General features: G+C 43.4%; 1 protein-coding gene across 1 annotated transcript in view; it reads right to left on the bottom strand.

The window, feature by feature from the left end:
- Nucleotides 1-17692, bottom strand: part of SLC35B4 (solute carrier family 35 member B4) — a 35780-nt gene that overhangs the window by 8011 nt on the left and 10077 nt on the right. Inside the window, exons 3-9 of the mRNA XM_029073349.1 lie at nt 14954-15056; nt 13138-13187; nt 10419-10500; nt 8621-8681; nt 5298-5407; nt 2536-2611; nt 446-521 (exon numbers count right to left, since the gene is read on the bottom strand). Coding sequence (XP_028929182.1) covers nt 446-521; nt 2536-2611; nt 5298-5407; nt 8621-8681; nt 10419-10500; nt 13138-13187; nt 14954-15056 — 558 coding nt within the window. The remainder of the gene's footprint in view (nt 1-445; nt 522-2535; nt 2612-5297; nt 5408-8620; nt 8682-10418; nt 10501-13137; nt 13188-14953; nt 15057-17692) is intronic.

Raw genomic sequence — 17692 nt, forward strand, 5'->3', positions numbered from 1 at the left:
CTATTTCCCAAAGGGGGAAAAAAAAAAATCTCCCGGGCTCTAGAGAGCATTCCCTTCACCCAGCACTTTCCCTTCATGCTTTGGGATCCTTTTTTTCTTACCCCTTCAGGCAAAAAAATCCAATGTTTTCTCTCACCAGAGAGAAAACCTCCAATTACGTGGACACCTGGAGAAGGCCAAATCTTTCCTGTTCTACACCCTGGGCATAGCAGATCTGAAGTGAAGGGGCATCTATGTTCAAGAATTCTTCTTTAATAAAGGTATGAACCACTTGGACCTTCCCATTCAGGTTTTTCCAAGCTTCCCTTAATCACTTTATTTGAGAAGATAAGTCTGGACGCCATCTTAGAAGAGAACACCTAGCCACTGAAGAGAAAAGTAAATAAAGTGACCCCCGTTGGTACCAACTTTGGCAAGGGCACACCAGCTGGCTCTAAAAGGATACTGGGTGATGATGTTCATGAGGAGGTAGAACCACATGATGGGCATAGTCACTCCAAGGACTGGGACTTGGTACGGTTCTGTGAAGTGAAAAAGGGATTAGAGACCTGATAGTTCCGAATGCCATTCATTTATCCACATAAAACGACAAGGGTTTATCGGAGCAGGGAGACGTATGATCATGGGTCAGATCTGCACAGGGCAGGTGTGCTTTATAAAAGGTATTTCTCTCTCAAAAATTCCATTTGTGACCCAATAGTTTGGGAGCAAACAATGGTAGGCATCGCCATGCCCCACTAATCCCGACTCTGCCCCTTGTCAGCTGTGTGACTGTGGGCAAGTCACTTCACTTCTCTGTGCCTCAGTTCCCTCACCTGTAAAATGGGGATGAAGACTATGAGCCTCATGTGGGACAACCTCATTCCCCTGAATCTCCCCCAGCGCTTAGAACAGTGCTCTGCACGTAGTAAGCGCTTAACAAATACCAACATTATTAATCCCGCCCCTTGAGCTGCCTTGTGAACCCCTATGTAGCACTGATATACAGGGAGCAAATTGTGCTTTCCCCCTGCCCTCCCCTCCTCCAGATCAATTGGGAATCCATGCACAAGAACATTTTACTCAACAGAAAAGCCTCTGCCTGCCTGATCTGAACCTAATCGTTTTCAGAACTTCTGGGCTGAACTGCAACGAAAAGTACCAGTAATAAATCTGTCATTAGTGGCCAGCTGCAAAAGAGGATTTGGCTTGGCTGGTTAGAAGCATGGATTTTACCATTTTACCTTTTAAATTAAACCGTCAGTGGTATTTATTGGGTGCTTAATGGGTGCAGAGCACTGTACTAAACACTTGAGAGAGTACAATATAACAGAGTTGGAAGACGTGATCCCAAATTGAAGCTAGGTCTGCCCTTGGCAGAATATCGAAATCAGAACAACTTTGATAGGAAAAAGCTTTTCAGATCCTCATCTCTTGTCTCAGCCTCTGAGCTATCTAATTTAAGTTAACAAAAGCATTTTAAGATGTTTTGTTAGAAAGTTACACCAAGAGGGCTTTCCAGGCGCAGGTTAAAAAAATTTAAGTCCCAATTCTATTAGCAGCCAAAATATATTATGCCATACACTTTGCCTTGTTTGCAATGCAGAATACATGAAAGAATCAGAAACTAGTAAAGACGGTGCAGACAGTCTTCGAGTTAAATTGAGCATATCAATTGGCAAAAAGGCCCCATTTATTCCAATTGAACTATAAATTAAATCATTTTCCTGAAAAATTCATGAGGTAATAGATTCAATTTGAGACAGATTGGGAGAACGAAACCTCGAGGCAAAAAACGAGAGACGGGAGAAAAAAACAGCTAGCAAAATTTCTGAGCAGGTGGATATGTCAGGAGAGGATAAAATTATCTCAGATAGACTGCAAAAACTTTTTTTTAAGTATACAGATGATTTTTAAAGTACACAAATGAGCAGATGAGCTAGCTCCTATGGAGAATGTTAATTTGGATAATGGCACTTAATTTGATAGCCCATTTCATTGGAGGATTTTAAAGTGCTTCAGAAATGTGATCTCATTATCTTAGTAAGAATGCCCAATAAAACACAGAAGCGATTTTTGAGCAGCTCCCAGCACTTTATAGACTTCCTCAAATCCCATCTCCTTCTTGCAGCCTCCCTTGATTAACTAGAAGATCAATGGAGAAATCTTTCTATGGCCAAAAACTGGATCTCTTGCTCTGACAGCACTATCTACTGCCAATATGCCATAAGATCTCAATAAATTATCTGTTTGATGATGCACAAAAAGGCAATTATTTTGCATTAGGGAAGCTGAAAAACAAGTGAATTTACTTGCTTATGGTTCTAAAGAGGTGGTAATTGAATTGAAAACAAAACAGACTTCTTAATCCCCCAGCCATACTCTCACCTATGTCTGTCATAAAGGGCACTTATCTACTTACTCTATTCGAAAGAGGATTAGGAGACACCAAACTCTGATTAATCTGTAACTACTCCAGAGTTTAGAAACAGTGTTTGACACATAGTAAGGCTTAACAAGTACCATTTTTTATTTTTTTTAAAAGATCACACTCACCAGACTGGCTGAAAAGAATTGCATGTTCATAAATATCCGAAGCAAGGAAGAGGAAGCCAGGTAATGGTAATGCATGCTATGGGAAAAGACAGATCTATAAATTCTCAGCTCTTAATAATTAGAAAATGTATAACCCATTTATTATGCAAGCCTAGCATGGATTTACAATGGAATTCTAAAGTAGGAAATGCTACTTTGATAGTGGTAGATTCAGAATTTATCATGACATTCTTTTAAGTGTGATACACAGAGTAAAAAGCATGGTCTCCGTCCTCCTGGAGTTTACAGTCAACTAGATAAGCTACACAGAATATGAATATTTTCCAGGATACAATACAGTAGGGGAGAAAGTTTCAATCAATCAAAGTATTACTGTGTGCTACCCGAGTGTACTCTTTTACTGTTCCAAGGGCTAGGGGGAATACAACACAATAGCGTTAGTAGACAAGGTCCCTGCCCACGAAGAATTTACGGTCTAGAGGAGGAGACACACATTAAAACGAATTAGAGACATGTACCTAAATGCTGAAGGATTGAGAGTGGATGAATAAAGTGGTTAAAGGTGACAGATACAAGTGCATACGCAATGCGGGAAGGAGGGGGAGTAAAGGTAACGAAAGTTTAAAGTCAGGGAAAGCCCCTTGGAGGACCTGTGATTTTCGTAAGGCTATGAAGGTGGGGAGAGTGGTGGTTATTGTCTATGAAGTGGGAGGGTGTTCCAGGCCAGAGAGAGGACGTGGGCAAGCGGCTGGTGGCGGGATAGATGAGATAGAGATAGAATAAATAAGTCGGTGTTAGGGGAGTGAGGTGGGCGAGTTGGGCTGTGGTAGGAAATAGGTGAGGTAAGGTGAGGTAAGGGAGAGCTGATTGAGTACCTTAAAGCCAATAGCAAGGAGTTTCTACTCGGGGTAGCGGTGGATGGGCAGTTTGAAGAGTGGGGAAACAGCCTGAATAGTTTTTCGGAAAAGGGATCCGGCAACGGAATGAATTTTGGATTGGAGTGAGGAGAGACAGGAGGCAGGAGGTCAGCGAGGGGACTGAGCCAGTAGTCAAGGTGGGATACAACTGCTTGGATCAACATGGTAAAAATTTGAATAGAGAGGAAAGGGTGGATTTTTACAGATACTGTGAAGGTAGGACTTGGTGATGGACTGCATAAGAGGGATGAAGGAGAGAGTTGAGTTGAGTTGAGGAGTTAAGACTGTGAGCTCCATTTGGGTCAGGGACTATGACCAACCCGATTTGCTTGTATTCACCCCAGTGCTTAGTAATAATAATAATGTTGGTATTTGTTAAGCGCTTACTATGTGCCGAGCACTGTTCTAAGCGCTGGGGTAGACACAGGGGAATCAGGTTGTCCCACGTGGGGCTCACAGTCTTAATCCCCATTTTACAGATGAGGGAACTGAGGCACCGAGAAGTTAAGTGACTTGCCCAAAGTCACACAGTTAGTACAGTGCCTGGCGCACATTAAGCACTTAAAAACCACGATTCTTCTTCTTTTTATTATTAGGCTAATTCAGTAGTCAAGCTGGGATAAGACAAGTGCCTGGACCAGCCCGGTAGCAGTATGAAAAGAGAGAAAGCGGAGTGTCCTAGACATTTCGTGGAGGAAAAACTGAAAGGCTTTGGTCACAAACTGAATATGAGGGGCGAATCAAAGGTAATGCCAAGGTTGTGGGTTTCAGAAACTGGGGAGGGGGAGGGTTTGGTGATGGGGTCAATTCTGTTGGGAAAGTTAGGTGGAGAAGAGGATTTGGGAAGGAAGATGAAATCAGCTTTGGCCATACTGAGCTTGAGGTGATGGTGGGACGTCCTCAGAGAGGTGTCCTGGTAGAAGGAAGAAATGTGAGATTGAAGAGGAGAGATGTCAGGGCTAGAGAGATAGATTTGAGAATCATCCACACAAAGGCGGTAACTGAAGCCAAGAAAAAGGATGAGGACCTCCAAGGAAAACCAAAACAGAGCTTTGAGGGAACCACCCGCCCAACCCAAGTTAGTGGCCGGTAGGCAAAAGAAGAGCTGGAGATAGAGACTGAGAACAATCGGTCAGAGACAAGAGGAACAGTGTAGCCCACTGGCCTAGTGGATCGAGCACGAGCCTGGGAATCAGAAGGACCTTGATTCCAATTCCAGCTCTGCACTTATCTGCTGTGTGACCTTGGGCAAATCAATTCACTTCTCTCAGCCTCGGTTACCTCGTCTGTAAAATGGGGATTAAGACTCGGAACCCCATCTGGGACAAGGACTGTGTCCAACCTAATTCCCCCGACCCCCCAAAACCATAGCACTTATGTACAAATCTGTAAATGATAAATTACTTATTTATTCACATTAATGCCTGTCTCCCCCTGTAGACTGTAAATTCATTATGGGCAGGGAACATGTCTGCCAATTCTGTTTGCCTCGCACTCTCCCAAGCCCTTAGTACAGTGCTCTGCACATAGTAAGCACTCAATAAATACAATTAATTGAGTGATCTACCCCAGTGCTTATTAGAGTGCCTGGCACATAATAAGTGCTTAAATACCATTAAAAAAAAATAAAAAATATGCCATAAGCAAATCTACCGCATTACCCAGCAAGTAAACAGAGCATACTTACAATATTGTATCTTTCCATTCTTAAATATATTATATTTTAATGGAATTTAATAGAATAATAAAGCCCAAGTATGATTAAACTGATACTCAAGCCCCGCACCTTGGATAGTTTACTTGACCCAGCATGCGTGCCCGCCATCACACTAAGGAGTTACTCACATTGTAAAACAAAGCCTCTTTGGAGTGTTTTCCAAACTGCTTATATAGTGTCTCCTGGAAGATCCCCATCCGGGCAGACATCAAAAGGGCAAAGGTCAGTGCCCCTATACCTGGGACAAAAAGAGAGTGCTGTCACCTTCATAATCCTTCCCGAAGCATCTTACAAGAGTGCCTTGCTCTCTTTCAACCCCACCCCTTAAATTTAGGCTCTTCATGAAAGAAAATAACTTCTAACCATGTGAGAGTTTAAAATCAAAGAAAATACTCAGAAGATTAAGAACCAGAAAGTCCTCGTCTTTAACAGCGCCTCCCTCCGTGGCCTAGAACGTTATCTCACATCTTTGTGTCACCTTGCTTTTGTCTGCAAACCTCCACCTATAACAGGGGGTATATTTACCTGGCAAGGACATTATGTGGATGGACTAGTTAAGATCAGCACATCCTCTGGAAAAAGAAAGGATCCACACCATTGGTCCGGACTCAATTTTCCCATAGAAAATGCAGATTCCGGATTAAGAGTGTTCCACCGGGGGGGTTACTGTCAAAGATGGGTCTCTAAAAGCATTTTAATTCGTAGGGAGTGGGAAGAGGCGAAAGCGGCTGTTTTCAGGGCCTGAATTTGGATGCCAATATACGCCGCTACCCTTTCTGACAGGAGATGGTGAGGAAATACCGCTCCTCAGTCCCATTCCCGTCCCCAAGCTCATCTCTACTCATGCTACTCCAGATTGCAGCCGCCTACTCCAAGTGTTTGTGCAGAGTACGGCTGAACTCATTTTCTGTCCTCATATGATAAGGGCATAAAGACTGCAAAGCCACCTCTTCCCACATTACATTTTCAGGATTTATAGCTCCACTCAGAGCGCTACCCTATTACTTAGGCACTAATTCATGAACACATTCCCTTTTCCTTCTTCCTCCTGTCTATATTATTTTATTATTAGCTCCTATTTCTCCCTCTAGACTCAGTTCCTTTAAGTGTTCATTACTCTAGTGTAACCACCCAAGTGCTTGGCACAGAGTAAAGCACTAAACAAAGACCGCTGATTGACACCAACGTGCCTGGCCTGAATTCTCTTTTGGTCCCCGGTTTGGAATTTCCCTTTGCCGGCAGTAAGCAGCCGCTACCAACGTCCAAGGAAACTGTGCCCCATGTGTTCAGATGGCTACTGTACATATTTTGCATCAGCTTATTCTCCCCGGACCTCAATTTCCTGATCTTTTTTGATGGTTTCACTCAGGATAGCCTCAACTTGAAAAAATCACAAACTATCTTTAACGCCAATGCTTCCTTCAATACCCTGATAGTTGCCAGATCCACTGCTCTTAGATAATTATGACAGTGCTGTTCCTTGCTGGAAGCTGGTCTTGTTCCTGAGGAAAAAGGTACTTATCATTAGAGCATCACCCCCTCAGCCTCTAAGTACTCAGTCTACTCCCTACCCCAACAGCACTTAGGTGCATACTTTGATCTCGGTCTCCCCGGCTAAACTATACGTTCTTCTAGACTGTAAACTCCTGGTGGCCAGGGAATGTGTCTACCAACTTTTCTGTATTGTACTTTCCCAAGTTCTAAGAACAGTGTTCTGCAATCAATCAATCAATGGTATTTACTGGGCAGAGCACTGTACTAAGCGCTTGGGAGAGTTCAATATAATAGAATTGGTAGCTACGTTCCCAGATCACAAAACTGCAGTCTAGAGGGGGTGCATTGTAAGCACTCAATAAGTATCTTTGACTGCTAGACTGATAGATCTACAGCATTCATTTTCCATTCTTGCTCTGTTTTCTTGTAGTCATCTTTCCTGTTCCCTTCAATCCTCCATTACCTGCCTCTCAGGCTTTCCCCCAAAACTTCCATTTCATTTAGAACCTCCTGGGTGAGATAACACAACTCCGCTCTCCTTTAACTAGCAGTGGATTAAACTGTCTGATTTTTCAATATCCCCCAAGTGTTCTGGATCTCGCAGGCCCACAGATGCGAATTAAATAATCATCCCAGCTTCAGTAAATTCTGGCTGTCTCTGCCTCAAAGCGGTCAGCCGAACGGGGAAAAAGGATTAGGGTTCATGACGCGTGGCCCATTTATCCAACCCCCTTCTTCCTTGTCCCCAACCTGAGCTCCAATCCATGGTCTGTATTCTTGGGGGATGAAAGGAGACTTAGAGCCTCATTCCTTGGGAGATGCTATTGCACATGTGTGGGGCAATCACACACGGCCAGTTGGCCCTAAAGCTTCTGGGATTTGTAATTCCACAGGTTCCAAGGAACAGCTGCAAATATTCTATATAAGGCAGTGCCTCAAACCCTACATTACAGTCATCCTGGCCCTAGAATCGATCGTACTTATTTAGTGCTTATTGTGCAGAGAATACTGTACTAAGCACTTGGGAGAGTTCACTATAACAAGGCCCTGTAAGGGGGAAGTCCCAGGAGGCAGGCTAAGCCTGGACTGAAGGTAGCCAGATTTTTCTCTGACCTAGCCAGAACTAGCCCCTGTGCTCAGAACACATGCCAGGTTGCTCACTGTCTTCTTTAGATGCGCTAAGAATTCCAAATCCCCAAGAATCAGGTTCTCCTACCACCTATCACAACCCAGCACAGGGATCCCCTAGTGCAAGGATTATCAGGAAAGACTCTGGCCACTGAGCCTATAAAGGATAAAATGAGTTAAGAATAAACTTAATTTTCAGGATGGGCAAATACTTTAAGCCCTCTGAAGGGTTTATATAGAAATGTCGAGAGGGGAAAAAAATGATTCCCTAATATCTAAGCCAAGAGGTTTTATGTATCCCAGCTTTTGCTGAAGTACTATAAACCAGGAGAGAATAAATCTAAGAGTCAGTGCTGGAAAGGTTACCCTGCAAATTTATAGAGCAAAGTTCTCCGTCGAAGAGGGGCCAGATCAAAAAATAAACGAGTCTCACCCAATGCCAGGATGGACATCTCAGTTCAAAAGAGCACTGAGTGTATAGATCACATTCCAGATACTGCTACTGAAAAGTGCAACTGGAAAGAAGGATATTTCTTTCCTTGCTGCAGCAGCAAAAGAAGATCATAGGACAAAGTTGTCTAGAGCCCATTTTGGGGAGTTGATAGGTACCGGTTTTCTCAAGTAACAGACTAGTTGACTGAGGAAAGCCTTTTTTTTTGGTTTGTCTTTCAGACCATTCGACAGATAGACTAGGAGTTCACTAATCCCAGGTTTTTTCCTCTTCTAATACATACCATGGTTAGGGAAAACTCTGTCTTGAGGATTTCCACTTGAGACAATGCTAAAAATTATAGATCCAATTCCCTTTATTTTGACTAACAGGACTAACCTAATAACCACCATGCAAATGCCTGGAACCCATCATCTTCACTCAGACTGGACTCGGAAGCCTAAGAGGTAACAGAAAAGAGAAAAAACCCTGAAAAAAATGAATTATTCACAAGAAGACTATTGACAGAAATAGAACACTTGGAAACCATTCATCAGTTTACCCTCACACTTTTCTCTACCATACCACACCACCACCAAATTTATCCTCCCTTCACACTAGTTCATCTTTTTTCTTCTATGTCTTAAGGGTGTTAAAAGATTCAAAGTTAACTTTCAACTTTATAGAATTCCAAGAGCAAGTTGGGGAAGAGGCTTTCTAAAAGAGGACTGCTAACTTTATATGTCTGTGGGTGTGGGTGTGAGACACCCACCCCTATACATACACACACAGACACGGGAAGAAATCCTGGATGATTTAGTTATTCAAATGCTTAGAGGCAGGAAGCTACACCAGGTGAGATGCCGGGGTCGCTTTGAACTACATTATACTATGATGACATATACTTTATACTGGATATATACTGTAAACAGTATTAACCCAGTCAACTTTAGCCCTTTTTGGAGTTCCTTATCCCTTTGGTAGTTTCTATACTTTCTTTAAGTCTCTCAGTTCTCCTAGTCCACCTGGATCCTTCTTAGATATTTCACTTTTCCTCACACTCAGGGAGAATAGGTAGGGCATAATCTGACACTGCAATCAGCCAGTTTTGCTATAAAATGGTAATGGCTTAAACAGGGTTTGGGGGGGAGGTGGTTAAAATTACCATCTAAAATGAAATGTTTATCTTATCCGAGGATTTCAGTTGCCACTACTCATCTTGCTTCGCATATTATGGATCACTGAGAGTTGTAGTCTAAAGACAACAGTTGAATGTAGCAAGAAATCTGATAGAATCCTAAGAATCCAGTTTACTGTATCTGAGGGAAAGGTTATATCCTCGGCGACAGGTACCTTCAGCTAGAAGCTGTAGGAAGGCAGAAGAAGAAATTCCTTTTTTCATGCAAAATAGGGAAGGTGATCTCCGGCGGCCAATAGCTACACATCATCTTTGAGTAACCCTCTCCAATGCTCTTTCAAATCACAGTGGGGCTGCATGACGGGTGTCCCCAAGGTTTCACCCACCCTTCCAAAAATTCCCACAGATATCATCTAGTCGCATATTTAGTTGTCCTTTCTAGCCTGCTGTCCTTTCACACATCCCAAATGTTTACCCAGGCTCCATCCAGAAGGGCTTGTTTTTCTCTGCACCTTCTTACTAGGGCTTAACACTGCCTATGCTTTGGGTAGTCAAGGCCTGGACTCCACTCCCTATAAATTCCACTCAAAAAGCCACGCAAACACCGTCTAGGAGTGTTCGATGATATAGTGGAGTAGCCCTTCAGTTGGATGACAATACTCCTAACTGTGAGATTGCATTTGCGGGATGTGTACAAATTGAGAACGCCTCACACGTTTGCCAGGGTGCTCATGAAAATGAACACAGTGAGGTCAGAAATCAAGAAGAGGGGCCAGCAGTAGTCCTGATCAGGCAGCCAAGAAGCATAGCAAGTCCTGGGCACACTGGCATTCAAAGTACCCTTGATCCTGTCAAATGTAAATGGATACATTTCCCCACCCAAAACGTTTCATATCTACATATGTATCTAGACCCACACACACCAAAACAACAAATACATATATAATATATATATATATATATACACACAAACATATATGTCAAGTCACGCAGCCTCATTGGCTTTGCTAGGTTTATGGCCTCGTGAAACTAGACAAAGCCTCGTGAAACTAGACTTACCACTTGTTTTGCAGACATCAGAGTGCAGATAAAAATCCCCACCGACACCAGAGCAATGGAGGTGTATTTGGATACGCTGTACCTAGACAATCAGAATGACAGCACTTCAGGGTTCCATAGATAGAAACCTACTTATAACCTGGAATTTTTCAGCCTGAACTTGCCCAAGTTTCAACACCAGTAACGGTTCCAGAAGTGTTATGTATTTAACACTCTGCAGTGAAGGCATTTCTGAAGAAACAAAGTTGACCGAGGTATATGTACATTTTTTTCTATGGTATTTAGCACTTATTATGAGCCAGGAACTGCTCTAAACACTGGGGTAGATGAAAGTTAATCTGGTTGGACACAGTCCATGTCCCACAGGGGACTGACAGTCTTAATCCCCATTTTACTGAAGAGAAAACTGAGGCACAGAGAAGTGAAATACTTGCCCAAGATCACACAGCAGCCAAGTTAAAGAGTCAGGATTAGAACTCAGGTCCTCTGAGTCCCAGGATTATGCTTTATCCAATAGGCCATGCTACTTCTCCCATATATTAAATGTTTATTTGTATGACTGAATCAGTGTGGTTCTGGATAGAACATAAGCTCCTGGGGCGGGGAGGGCAAAGTACTGACAAAGTATTTTTAGTTTGTTTTGTTCAGTACTCAGCTTACTTACAACTAGAAGCCCAATATTGATGATTTATCAAATTGTGTTTAAGAGACTGAAGATGAGCATGAGAAGCAGTGTGGCCTAAGGGAAAGAACACGGGTTTGGGAGTCAGAGGTCGTGGATTCTAATCCCAGCTCCGCCACTTGGCAGCTGGGTGACTTTGGGCAAGTCACTTCACTTCTCTGTGCCTCAGTTACCTCAACTGTAAAATGGGGATTAAGACTGTAAGCGCCACGTACGGCAACCTCATTACCTTGTATCTACCTCAGCGCTTAGAACGGTGCTTGGCACATAGTAAGCGCTTAACAAATCCCATCATCATTATTATTATTATTATTATTAGAGCCTGACTGATATTATATCTACCATATTTACTTGCATAATTGTTCTGCCTTTTCCATAATTTTTGTGACTTTTTATTAGCTTTGTGAAACACTTGGCTGTATGACCTTGGGCAAGTCATTGACCTTCACTATGCCTCAGTTACCTCATGTGAGCCTCATGTGGGATATGGACTCTGTCGAAGCTGATTAGTTTGTACCTACCCTAGCAACTCAGTGCAGGGTCTGGCACATAGTAAGCACTTAAAAGATTCCATTTAAAAAAAACTGTTGCATATAACATATGCCCTCGGTGAATTAATACCCCCATCTGCTTTGTTATGTATTCTCAACCTCTTCCCCATTAGTCTTAATTAAAACTCCTTCAAACACGCCGCCCCACATCAAGCGGCTTAGGACCGCTTACAATTGTACAGTACCCCCAAAAAAATAAAATCAGCTTTTTATTTCCTTAAATCCCAGGCTGGGACAATTATGTGGTGATGGCATTTTTATGAGCAAATGTGGTATCTTTATTGTGACATTTTGTATGCACCTTCTGTTCCAAAACCAAGTCACTGAGTTACCTCCTGAATGTTTCATCCCGCTCCCCAAATCCAGATATCAGAGCTCTCAGGAGACCCTATTTATCCCCACATGATCCAAGTCACGCTATCCCGATAGCTGCCTCCACGTTCCTGTATTTGCTCATTTATTCATATCTATTCTCTCACTCCTAATTATTGTATACTCATCAGTTTATATGCACTGATTCCTCCATTAGACCGCAGGCTCCCTTTTTACGGTATTTGTTAAACGCTCACTCTGTGTCAAGATTGTTCTAAATCCTCGGGTAGATTCAGGCTAACCAAGTTGGACGTAGTCGCTGTCCCACGTGGGGCTCAGTTTTCATCCCCATTTTACAGATGAGGCAACTGGGGCACCGAGAAGTTAAGTGATTTGCCCAAGGTCACACAGCAGACAAGTGATGGACCCAGGATTTAGACCCTCTGACTCCCAGGCCTGTGCTCTTTCCACTATGCCACCTGTTTCTCATGATCCTTGAAGGCAGGGCCATCTCTTTTATGTCTTTTTAGGTTCTTCTTGTTCCCAGGAGTGCTCTGTATACCGTAAGAGCTCAGTGAATTCTACTGCAGACTATTGCTATCATTAAAGTAATGGGTTGGTAAAACACCTGAGCTAGGAATGTCTGTTTTACTCAACAAAACTACAGCAAAACCAAATAGGTAAACATGGCACACTGCTTTTGTAAAGAATATCATAGGCATGAGATAAGGCCGAATCATCTAAGGAAATGCAAAGAAACTGTCCTTTCAAGGCTCATGACCCAACCTCTATCACCACAGCTCAGGGTTCCCATAATCTGAATTCACAAGTTAAATTACTAGCTAATGAGGGAAGAAATTCCATAAACTGTAGACACTGGCATATGTTTTTAAAACTAACCTCATCTTGAAAGTTCTCATCACATCACTTTTGAGGAATAGTACTGAGGCAAAAAGCTCTGCAGATATGCTTTTCAATTACATCGCCTCCAAGCAATTAACTGACCTCACCCGAAGAACCCTGAATACCACGTCCCTTAGTAAGAATTTCCTTTTTTCATCTGTGCAACTTCCCTGGCATTCTACCTAGTCCATTCTGTGTCTGGGACTGTCTCAGAGTGTTAGCATGAAACAAGGCAGTCAATAAAAATAGCATTTGTGTTCAAACTATTTACCTTTTTTTCAAAATGATGATGCCTAGAATCATGTTGGCAATTAGAGAACCCTGCAAAGACAAAGAATAGCAACGAAAGATCAGTGCAGTAGGGAAAAATCAGCACAATCGTCAACGGTATTTATCGAGTGTTTGCTGTGTGCACAGCACTGTCCTGAGTGCTTGGGAGAGTACAACGGTCGGTAGATATGTTCCCTGCCCTCAAATGAGCTTACAGTCCAACACAATTCGGAACACAAGGGAGGAAAGAGAAGTCAGCGGAAAAAGGATTGAAATGAGTGGCCAGTGATAAACTGAACTTCACCTCAAGCCTTGAAAACAGATTGATGGAACTACCGTCAACCTTCATAACGAACCCCAAAGCCTCCTCAGAGAAAATCCATTTTTTTTAGTTTGAAAAGGAAAGGAGGCTCAGGGAACCCAGGAGGTGGGACAGGGACAATAGTCAGCTCGGTCGATTGCTTGCACCGGCAGGCACAAGACTTGGAATTTCCTTCAGTCTGGAGATCTCGGCAGCAGGTGTGAAGGGAGACTTTGGGAATCCCAGAGCTAGGGAGCTCTTGGACACACTGGGAGAAGTCAGTGAGGAGCTTTAGAACCTTAATGGATGGCAAATGGGGTCCACTGTAGACTTGTAGGTAGGGGAGAGAGCTGTTTTAACTAGTCTTTTAAAAAATGATTTGAACCATTTGGTGTCACCACTCTTAATCTTTTTCTTTCCCATCGCAGGTTCACGGGAGCAGGAACGAGAACCCACCATCGTCCAAGCCTTCCATCAGCCTTGGAAGGAAAAAAGGCCCTGAGCTCAAATTACACGTGCGATAAATTAAACATGGCACACTGGCCGGATATCACTGCTCTAGGGTGACTGACTACGACAAACGGATAACATCACGCTAATGCCGGAATTAAGAACTCGAAACGCATGTGGGATTTTGGCTGCGCACCTGCTTCCTCACCTCTACATCAACCAGACCCACTTCAACATCTCAGGTATCGACGGTGCCGAGGGAGGAGCCAAAACTGGGTCAGAGGGTCGGAAGGGTAAGTAAGAAACACATCCTCTTAGTCCCCACTGCCTGAGAGCTACATTTCCAGACTGCTCAGGGACTACGACCTAATTAGCAAATGGAGAAGAGCCTCAGGGCTTCTTGCCTGTTAAGCCACCTAGGACAGTCACCCTGGATGGTCTGTTCATTCATTCAATTGTATTTATTGAGCGCCTACTGTGTGCAGAGCACTGTACTAAGTCTGTTCCACGTGGAGATCTGGGTTCAGGGACCTGAGAGCTGATATCTAAATAATTTTCAATATCTACATTAGTTTACTTGTCGGCTATTTCGTCAGTGAAATATAAGCATCGGATATCGTTTAGCTTTCCTCTTACCCTATGTATTGCACTAGGAGTCATGGAATTTACTGAGTACCAAGTGTCACACACTGTAGTAAGCATCTGAAGAAGAACAACCACAGCAAAGCATCCATTCCCTGACCAAAAGTAGCTTACAATTGAATGGACGCTTAAATGAACTTCTTTCCTTGAGCTTTGCTCGTTTTAAAACGTGTGGAGACATACGGACTTTTCTTTCACGTTCCTCCTGCTAGGTCAGCTTTCACAATATCCCACATGGATAGAAACTGCACTCTTGTGGTTTGGAAACTGGGTCCAACATATTTTTGAGAATTTTATTTGAGGTTTAATTATTTAACAGTACCAAGATTCGTCCGACAAAGCGCAGGTGCCTTCTCTTCCCCATACCATGATATTTTACACCCTATTTTGGGGAGGGGCAGAGAAAGACAAGTAGCATACTTACTGATCTAAATATCATATGCAGTGGCATGGCGATGTTGAGGTTCAGGGCATAATTATTCACCACACTGACAGTGAAGAACATGGTCACCATGATGGCATAGTACCTGAAATGCAAATAAAAGAACAGGCCAAAGAGTCGGTCCATTTGAGAACACTCGCTCAAGACAATATTTCTCACACAAAAAAAAGTGCGCTTGCCACATATGCCAACATCCTTCTGCGCAGTAGGCAATCCTTTTTTTTTGTTATCCTGTGCCAGCCCTGACTTAGAACTCTTTTGGGGAAAAGACTGTCGATAATTACGGTGAGGTATTTAAGTGCTTACTATCTGTGGTGAGGTATTTAAGTGCTTCCTAGGTGCCGGGCGGTGCACTAAGCACTGCGATAAATACAAGATAATCTGGTCAGACTCAATCCCTGTCCCACATGGAGCCCACAGTCTAATGGGGGAGTGGAAATATTAATGAACTTTCCACTAGAATCCTCTGGACAGTGCTTGAAAAGATCAATTACTTATGGACTGACGCATTGGGTCAATATCTGTGCTATCCATGGACCAATCATATCACTAAATTGCAGTCATTTTTAGAATTTTTAGCAAGAAGTTAATTTTTCTGGAAGAGAAATCTAATGAAAAATGAAAAGGAGTTGGTTTATTTGAAACCATAGGGAAATATGTGAAATTAGTAGAACGCATCAAAACCCCATCTCGACATCTGAAGCTTGTCTTCACTACTTGTAAACATTATTAATATAAGAATCGTGTTGTTCCTGAAGGGAACTGGAGGCGGTTTTCAACCGAGGGCTCAGAGTGAAGCACAAGATCAAAAGGGTATTTTGTTTGTCAGCAAGCTCTCAAAGACTGTTCTGGAATTAATCAAGTTTCATCTTAGCTCTGGTTTCCCTTCTCTCCTCCGAGATATACGGTGCTGTCTGGTTTACAAATGCTAAAGATTTACATCGCCCTGCTAGAAAACATAAGGTTGCTGACTGTCACTGTCACTGGAAGTTATTCAGGTAATACTGAAGTCCAAGGCCTTCTCCCACGGAATCTCGTGTCACGGGAAAATCTTATTAGAGTAACCAGTGAGGTTTGAAGGTATCAACGGCACTGACATTTTTCAACAGAAACTCCGATATTACTGTTATGATCATCACTATCGGAACATTCCATACCTTGCCACGCATTATGATTTTTCTGTAAGCATAACATCACAGCTTGAGTGAAGGAACATGCCTATGCACAACAAAGCATGGAATGTGTCCGTTTATTGTTATATTGCTCTCTTCCAAACGCTCCACACAAGGGAAGCACTCAATAAATACAACTGAGTGAATGAATGAAAGTGCTGACTACGTAGAAGTAGCGTGGAGAAGCAGCGTGGCTCAGTGGAAAGAGCACGGGCTTCGGGGTCAGAGGTCATGGGTTCGAATCCCGGCTCTGCCGCTTGTCAGCTGGGTGACTGTGGGCAAGTCACTTAACTTCTCTGTGCCTCAGTTACCTCATCTGTAAAATGGGGATGAAGACTGTGAGCCCCACCTGGGACAACCGGATTCCCCTGTGTCTACCCCAGCGCTTAGAACAGTGCTCTGCACATAGTAAGCGCTTAACAAATACCAAATACAAATACCGACATTACGTACCCAAGTACCGTACAGGACAATAATTTCTTCTTCCCTCTTTGTGGGCAGGGAATGTGTCTCTATTGTGCTCGGTAGAGTGCTCTGCACACAATAAGTGCTCAATAAATATAATTGAGTGATAGATTGATTCCTACCACCAACCAACTTGTGGGTTGTGTTGTACCCCAAACAGATCTGTTTTGTGGGAAGAACAATCCCACTGTGTTACATCCAAATCGTGGAATAAAAATAAGTGTCAGAGGGGAATCTGGCTCCGATCCGCTGCCAAACTGACCCCATATCTCATCAAACCGGGCCAGGAAAATGCTGTGCCATCAATATATTTGCCATAAATGTTCAGAATTAAGGGCTTCAATTACCCATAAATGTAAGGGCTTCCTTGGCCCTTTAACAAAAGAAGTACAGATGCCAAAGAGAGGGATGGGAACCAGATCTGAGTTCAACTCTCAATTCTATCACTGGGCTGCTGGGTGACCTCAGGCAAGTCACTCAACCTCTCCGGACCTCCGTTTTCTCATATGTAAAATGGGGATAAAAGACCTGCCTCCCTATCTCTGAGATGGTGGGCACGTGTGCCATTCTGATCTAGGGAATCAGGGGACCTCGATTCTAGTCCCAGTTCTGCCCGGAGCAGAGCGACGTGGGTGAAGCCGGCACCTGTGCCTCAGAACGGGCTGCCTCACTGCCTCTCTAGTTACTTGTTTTCTCGAGAAGCGGCACGGTGTAGTGGAGAGAGCACAGGCCTGGGACTCAGAAGGCCATAGCTTCTAATCCCGGCTCTGCCACTTGTCTGCCGTGTGACCTTGGGAGAGTCATTTCACTTCCCTGTGCCTCGGCGCCCTCATCTGTAAAATGGGAATTGAGACTCTGAGCCCCACATGTCCAACTCGATTTGCTTGTATCCACCCCAGTGTTTAGTACAGTAAGCGCTTAATAGCAACATTAGTATTATTCTGCGGCCCGCCGGGAACATAAGCAGCAGGACGAGAGAGAGCAAGCGGTGCTGTGCAAGTCGCTAGCAATCAATCAACGGTAGCTATCGAGCGCTTACTCTGTGCAGAGCACTGTACTCAGCGCTTGGGAGAGTACAACGCGA

The sequence above is a fragment of the Ornithorhynchus anatinus genome, chromosome 10 (assembly GCF_004115215.2).
Source record: "Ornithorhynchus anatinus isolate Pmale09 chromosome 10, mOrnAna1.pri.v4, whole genome shotgun sequence".
Taxonomy (NCBI): Eukaryota; Metazoa; Chordata; class Mammalia; order Monotremata; family Ornithorhynchidae; genus Ornithorhynchus; species Ornithorhynchus anatinus.